At 26.9% G+C, this 8,731-nt stretch overlaps 1 protein-coding gene across 1 annotated transcript in view; it reads right to left on the minus strand.

Moving 5' to 3' along the window:
- The window catches only part of LOC105119227 (monodehydroascorbate reductase, seedling isozyme-like), a 3,760-nt gene extending 3,684 nt beyond the window's left edge, over nucleotides 1-76 (minus strand). Inside the window, exon 1 of the mRNA XM_011017354.1 lies at nucleotides 26-76. Within this exon, the coding sequence (XP_011015656.1) occupies nucleotides 26-76 (51 nt within the window). The remainder of the gene's footprint in view (nucleotides 1-25) is intronic.
- Between the last annotated feature and the right edge of the window lie 8,655 nt (nucleotides 77-8,731).

Here is an 8,731-nt window from a genome sequence, read left to right on the forward strand (position 1 = left end):
GGAATGTCAATCAAGAAAGACTCACAGCAGATACACCACCGCCGATGATCACATACTTGAAGCTCTTCTCCGCCATTGATATTGTTATTGATTTTCTCCTTCTCTTTCTGAATACGTTGCGACTATTTCTGTGCTTCCTTCTTATCTTCTTATAGAAGAATTGCTATATGGAACCGCGAGAAATGGTTGTGTGACTGGTGAGGTTTTTAAGCTTTTTTAATTGTCTTGTTTAGAATTTTTTTTTTTATTTCTTTTTTTAGTAAAAGGCGTTCCGCCACATTGCAGGCCTAACACCGTTAACAAATGTCGACCGTCCACTTGCCACGACAGCATTGAATCCCGTCCACTAGTCTTTTTTTATCTTTTTACCTCCTCGAATTAAATTAATTTAACAATAAGCCAAGATCCAACGCCAATTCTTTGCGCACACTAATAATTATTATTTTATTTTAAAAAAAAACATCGATAACCTCCTTGATACTAGGTAATTCAATTTTTTTTATAAGAACTATTAATTATTATTAGATTGAACAATAACAAATCTATCTTTTTAACTTTTTTAAATATACAAAAATTAAATTATTATTAAAAAATATTTAAATTGATATCTAAACACTTTTTTATTTTTAAAATATGATAGAAAGACTAAATTATACTTAAAATAAAATTTAACAAGGTATAAGGATTTTTTGTATTTTCATCTTGGTTTTCTTAAGAATAATATGGCTTTTTAATAAATATAAATTATTATTTAAAAATATTAATTGGCATGTAGAACACCTTTATGCTAGTGAGGTGAAGTGTAAAGAGATGTTCAAAGCCAAACATTGGCTTCCAGAGTAGGATTCAAATTGTCTCGATGGCCTTTTTATTCATAAATAGCATATGTAGTGTATGTACTCTTATTATGACATTAACAATATTTTTCTTTCTCTTTTTTTTTTTATTTTTAAGTCCAAACCACCAAATTTTTACGCAACCTTTTAAATTGTATTGTCTTCATATTAGGTCTATGTTCTTTTTATTATTATTTATCTTATTTAAAATAATTTATAAAATTATTTTTTTTTACAATTTCATTATCCTTCAATGTTTTTCACCTGTTAGATTTGATCTTCATTTAATTTAAAGCAATCTTTCAATTTGATTAATATTTTTTAAACCATTTTCTTAGTAGAATTTATTATTCAATTCCTTCCCTCAGTATTTTATTTTCAAAATCTATCCTTACTTTTTTATTGCTATTTGTTTTACTTTGATAATTTTTTTAAATTGAAATATTTTTTTATTTCATCTTTTAATATTAAATTGGTTGGGAATTTAGCTTTTTTGTTGAATCTAAGTATAGGATTTTATATGTTGTGGGTCTGGAAAATTAATTCTTGTTTAAGAAATTCACCTTGGTTTTCTTCTTTTTTATATATTATATTTTTTTAGTTTCATCATTCATTATTTATTTATTTTTAAAACTTCATCAACAATTCTTTTATAACCCTTCCATGTAGTTTGAAGTTTAATTTAACCCCAGGTCAGTTGAGATCTAATCAAGGCCTAACTAAGAAGAAAATAAAGGAAGAAGAAAGAAAGACATAGATTGTTTAACCGAGTTAGTTCATTGTGGTCGTGTTAATTACTCAGGTCGTAAATATCATGTGTTAACTTAGGTCACTATAATATATTGTAATTTTTTCATTTCATTTCATAATTTTTTTCTTACAATCGAATACTTTGACAGCCTGTTATTTTACATTTAAGCAAGAGTCAGGTAGATGTTAACATGATGACTATGTAAATTGTTTTTTAACAAGTTCACTTTTGTTTGCTAGGTCAAATAAGTCACACCAATTTTCTTTATATTTATTAATGTTTATGGTGGTCAATTAATTTGATATATTACACTAGTCAAGTTTTTTATTATCATTTCAAATATCTTATCACATGAAAAAAAAATAATGCTTACATACTTTTTTATATAATAAGTGGTTTTTTAATCTAGCTCACAGTGAATTGCAAGCACTAAGCTTAGTAAATGACCATACTTACATTGCTAAGCAAACATCATAATGCTTAAATGAAACCCATGTTTTTTTTTCCTTTTATTTTTTTTATTTTTGGATTGCATCTTAGATGTGTGATTTGGAAAATATTTAAGATAAATATGTTTTACAATAATAAATAATTCATCATATCTTGCTACTAACTGAACAATATTATATATATATATAGAATAATGATTTGTATAAAATTATTTCATATTATTATACTTATTTTATTCAATAAAAAAAATATACATTAAATTAGTTTGATTTCAAAAAAAAAATTGTATTCTCAAGTCTCTCCAAGAGAGAGAGGTTATGGTCTTGCTTAAATAGCAAAGGTGTTAAGTTGTTTTTCTAACTTTGACAATAGAGTCATGCTTTAAGAATTTATCGCTCCTGGATGATGAAGACGAGGAACTAGTTTTGGAGGTTGAAGATTCGGTACTAGATTTGCAATCATTTGATTTATGTTTGGTTGGATTATTTCTCATAGATAAAGGGATCAACTATAATGTTATGAAAAATAAGATGGTCAATTTGTGGTATTTTTGGTAAAGGAATGTACATATAGGAACTTAACTCAGATTGATATTTATTTTAATTTTTCCACCATGTGGATATCAATAGAGTTTTAGAAGGGGCTTCTTAGACCTTTGATAACCAACTTTTGTTATTGCATCAATTGAAGGAAGGTAAGGTCCCTGGCCAAATTGAAATCAATCATGTTAAGTTCTGGGTTCAAATACATATATGACCTGCATGTAGATTATATATATGTGGGGATTTGTAAACAACAAAATAGCTTCATTAGTGCATTTATATATTGTGATTTGAATAATGATAATGTTATCAAAAGGATTTTCATACGAATTCAAGTTTCTATTGATATTTGTCAACCTTTAAAGAGATGAAAGAAAATATGCAAGGGTGAAGGGTCTTAGTTTATTATTTGATTCAAAAATGAATGATCACCAACTTTCTATTTCATTTGTGGCATGCTAGGACATGTTAATAGATTTTATAAGAAATTGTTTCATCTATAATAAAGAGAGGTGAAAAGGAATGGGAACCCTCTAACACTATTACTTTCAATTAGGTTCACTCTAGCATTATTGCTTTTAAGACACCAGCTGAAGTCTCGTAGAAGGTGTTGTATCTCCAGCAACCCCAAACTTACACCTTTGTGTACATTTGTTTATTTACATAAGCACGAACACTTACCCCCTTATATATTTGGATGTGTGGTATTTGTTTATTTACATAAGCACGAACACTTACCCCCTTATGTATTTGGATGTGTGGTATTCGTTCATTTATATGAGCACGAACGTAACAAGTTGCAACCTCGGGTATTGAGGTGTGTTTTTATTAGGTATGCTCATCAAAAGAGGTACTGTTATTTTCATCCCCCAACTCAAAAAATGTTTGCCACACTAGATGTGGTTTTTCAAGAAGACTCAATGTATTTTTCTATGTCTTAACTTCAGGGGGAGTATCAGGATAAACTTCAGACTCTAAACTATGAAGTCCATATTTCTATAAATGTTTTACCTTATAACCAAGACGAGAGTACGGTGGATATAGGTATGAATGTGGATCTATACAGAGATACTAATGATGATAATGACTCACAAAGTGGTAATCAAGACTTCTCTTAAACACTTTTGCTTATCCTTTTTAAGCAACCCATTTGATTATATTATAACAATAAAGAAACATGAGATATTGCCCATAAATTAGTTCAACATGATTGTACTAAGTATGTGAAAGTAGATAAATTCTTCATCAAAAAAAAGTTGGATGGAAAAATCATGGAGTTACCAAAAATTCATACCGATGATCAATTGACCTATATCTTAACCAAAACAATTTCAAAGCAAGTGTTCTTAAAGCTTCTGGACAAGTTGGGCATGTGTGATATCCATACACTAACTTGAAGGGGATTGTTGAAATATTATGATTCTTTTCTTCTTTGTTCGATTCTTTCCTTTAGTGGTGCTCATTAACTTACCCTTCTTAGTATAAATATATATATTATATATAATGAAACTTTCATTTATCTATTTCTAAATCTTCTAGGGACTAGTAAAATTATTGACAACAATTTTTTATTAATTTGTTGTTTTACACAAGTGGGTTAAATATAAATATTAATATATTTTTTAATTTTTTTATTAGATTTCTAATTTTTTTAGTTACTTTGTACTTTATTTTTAATTATTAGTACATTGATTACCATCATTTTTCATATGAAATTCATAACAAAATACATATTAATTCATCAAAACTCATTTCAATTCATATTCATATACATATAATATTATACATAAACATATTAATTTAGTAAATCCATAAATTATCATATTATTAAGGAATAAAACTTAAATTAAACAATGAAATAAATAGAAAAAATGAAGGAAACTTACCAAAATATTAAGCATAAAGTATAAAAGGTTACGTAATTAATTAATAGTTTAGAATTTAAAAAAAAATATAGAAGAAAAAGGAGGTATGAACAATAATTCAAAAAAAAAGAAAAACTTGTTAAATTATTATATTAAATTTTTATTATAAAAAATATTAAAAAATAAATTAAGAAGGCAATTGCTCTTTAATTCTCATTGTGGCTCCGCCACTGAACCCATTCAGCCAGAGATATGATTAGAGTTTTTTTGGTTCATTGTTATAGAATGAAACTTAATAAATAAGTTCTTTGTTTTTTAAAAAACAAGATAATTATTTTAAATGATAACTTCAAAGATTGAATTTAAAAAATTGAGAAAGGAAGTAAAATTTATTGATGATTAGATCGATCCAATTGCAAAGAGTGACGTATCTTTGTTTTAAATAGGTAGGAGAGTAATATGTTTTCATTTTTAAACAAGAAGAGAAAAAAGAAGATGATGAAAAGTTACATGAGAGGGATACAACTATTTTAGAGGTATGAACCTAGACAGATGTTCTCACTCAATTCATCCTCACGTCCCTATTCTTTGGGAGTCGTATGCTTCCCTTCAATATATATATATATATATATATGGAAAGTTCTAAAGACACCAGAGGAGGCATGGGTTCACATTGCCGAGGATTATTCCGTTCAAATTGTGATTGAACTGCCGTTTGGGATGTTGAACGACAGAAAGGTGAAGTTGTTAGTGAGCGTATATGGACTTTGACTCCTAGAATTGTGATGGAGGGAGATGGCTTGTTCCCCGCAGATACGATAGCAGATAACGTTGACGTCGGATTCGAAGAAGACGTCATTGGTGATGACTGGTTACCATGCAAATGACCTCATTCTCGCATTCATTATTTGTCCCGTGAAATTGGGAAACATATTAGCGTCAAGATTTACAGTTTCCATATCATAATTTCTATTTTATACTCTCATTAAAACGCGTAAGAAAATCAATAAAATAATTTAAAATAGTTGCAAGATTATTATTATAATTAGATTAAAATAGTCTTTACATATTAAATATTATAATTTTTTTAAAAAATAACCTAATATTAAAAAATAAAATTTAAAAAAAAACTAAACTTTAAATTTAAAAAAATCTCAAATATTTTGAGGATCAAAGTGAAAGTGAAAACGATGGTGGCATTTTACTATTCATTGTTGAAAGACCATTTGATTATTAAATATGTTTTATTGTACTTTAGATTAGAAAATTATTTGATAATATATTATTGTATTGTCTCAATTGAAATTATTTAAGGATGTAATTTAAATTTAATATTTAAGAAAATTAAATGTAACCACATGTTATTGATGCAATTTAAATTAGTAAATATTGTACCTTTTAATTTTAGAGACTTATATAACTGCATGCTTCAATTCTCTTTTGTCTACTCTCTTGCACGTTATTATAGCTTGTCTTTTATAGGAGTTAGAGTTTTCTACATGCACTTGATGATGTTAGTGGTAGAGCCAATGGTTGTTCCATAGGAAGTGCATCTTAAGCCTAATTGTCAGGGCAATGAGCAAACTAAGCACTTAAGAGGATTTGTCACCAACTTTGAGTCGTACATTATGCCAAGGTTTCTCCTAACCTAATAAAGGTATTTATATCTAGACATGGAAGACTTGGAGAATGGGTTACCAGTCCCTGCCTTGTGATTTTATTCACAAGGGTGGTGGAATCCTCCAAGCCCATTCTTGGTCTGAGACCTAGCTAGACTCATGTCTAGTACACTAGGCCTAGGTTGTTAAGCTCATGCCCATCAATAATATAACAATGATGATAATAAGATAATATATCCATCAACAATAATATATGCATCCTTTAAAATGACATTTTAATAAATATATTATTTTAATAATTTTCACCTTTAATACTTCTGTATGTATATTTATGTTTTCTCACAAATATTTTTTTTTATCACTTTTTGATTAAAAACAATCATTAAATCATAGTTATTAGAGCTAACTCGAGCTATAACTTGGTTTAAGATCTGAGTCACTAAGTCATCGGGTTTAAGACTTGAGTTAATAGGTGATAGGATTAATCATAATTATCCAAAATAGCATTTTAGTTTCTTTTAAAAAATCCTTGGTGTTGATCCAATTGGGTTTGAATCAAGTTTAATCGAATTAATCAAGTTATAGGTAGATTTATTAAATTAATATAAAAAACTAAAATAAAACCCAGATTGGATCAGATTTTAGGTTGTTTGGTCAATGTTGAGCTAGGTTTGATAACTATGCATTAAACCACTACAAAAAAAATAATTTTAAAAAATATAATAAAATTAAAAACTCTAAAAATAAAATTTTAAAATAAATTAAAAACATGGAAAAAATCTATAAAAATATAAAACATAACATGTCAAAAAAATTCAAATAACCATAAAAAAAAAAAAAAACCTATTGAAAAGCTTGAAAAACTCATGTCCTATAAAACTTACTCATTATCATAGACAGTTTTTATATTTACAAGGCTTTATAGACATTTTTTTTATAATTTGTTTAGGTTTTACTAGTTTTATTTTTCTGGTTTTTTCAAAAAAAAAATTGTTTCTATACTTTCTTATGGGCTTTTGAAAACCCTTTGAATTGAATTTAATTTCAATAATTAAATTCTTGTATTTAGAATCTGCATATTGATTTGAGTTTCATATATAATTCAAATTAATAAAAATAATTTAACAAAATCAAGTCAGAGTGAGACCCTTTGATTTGTTACCATAATTTTAAATTAAAAAATATTATTCTAAAAATACCCTTTTTTATTTTCTTTAAAAGCCCCATAACTTCTCTTTATGGTCTCTTTCCTTTAAGCAAGCCTATACACATACCATATTTCTTCATCAATCTTCAATATTTTCAAACAAACCATCCATATCTTTCCTCCTACCAACCTTTCAAAACTCTCTTTTGCATTTGAATTCATCCATTATTAAACAAAGAAGTAAACTTGCTCTAACTAAATGTAAGAACCCATCAACAACAATGATGGTAGCAGTAAACCTTCAGTTTGAACCTTTAAAGAAGAAAAGGAAAGAAAAATGGAGGGATTGAGGATAGCATATGGAAACAAATGAAAAAAATCTATGATGTTTATTTGTTCTTTTACAAGGCCATTGATAAGTTTTATCGACACTATTGTTATAGATCAAAGAAGCTCTTTTAAGTTTCTTTCTCTACGTAAGTAACTATTTAATTTATTTATTTTTAAATTTTTATCATCAAATGAATTAGGAGTGAATTATAGATCAAGTTAATGTAATTATGTGTGTTTTGGGGTGGATAGGACTAGGGACAGTAACTTGTAATTATATAAGTTATGTGTTTATATGTCTTTCAATTCCTACTTCAAATTTGATTGTCATTTCTCCTACCAGATAGGGTTAATTGTTGATTTCTTTTGAAGGATTTTCTTGATTTTTTATTATTTTTCTGAGTTGCCATTTATGGATGTCTTTGCTAAATTTGTAGGGGGGAAAAAAGGGTGCAACATTATATATCTACACTTTTCTTTATTTAGATGATTTATGGCTTCTTGCTGCTCCTATTTACAAGATTTTTCAGCCAGAGGCGTTGACTAATAATAAAGAACTAGTAAAATACTTTTTTTTCTTTATTAATTCTACAATATGAACTTAAATATAAGGTTTTTTATTATTATTAATGTTGGCACTTGATCATCTTATAATCTTCGCCTTTTAACAAATAGAAATACAAGATAGAAAAAAAATATAATCTCCCAACAACTAATACATTTCTTTTCTTAATCTTTCATTTTATAATGAAAAGGTAGTTCCTTATAATATTTGTTGCAATGTCAAATTATTGATTAAAAATGTGTGCCATCCAATTCTAAATTAAAAACAAAATAGTTCATTTTAATTCAATTTCACATGTATTTCAAACAATACAATTGAATTCAATTCAATTATGTAGTTTGATATTTTATTTCAAATATAAAAATTGTAGTAGTTATCAATTGAATTCAAGTCATATGTGGAATTGAATTCAATTTCATGGTTCCAAACAAATTGTTAATGATTTTATGTTTGTGGGTTTATTATGGTGTTTTCAACTTGTTCTATAGTTTTCATTTTGTAATTTTAAGGGGCATTTTTATTTATAAAAATGATTAAAAATTATATATAAAAAAATATGAATATATAAAGATATATATATATATGTAATAGAAAAATTAATAAGAGGGGGAAATCTAGGGATGACA

The sequence above is a fragment of the Populus euphratica genome, unplaced genomic scaffold (genome assembly GCF_000495115.2).
Source record: "Populus euphratica unplaced genomic scaffold, PopEup_1.0 scaffold2671.1, whole genome shotgun sequence".
Classification (NCBI taxonomy): Eukaryota; Viridiplantae; Streptophyta; class Magnoliopsida; order Malpighiales; family Salicaceae; genus Populus; species Populus euphratica.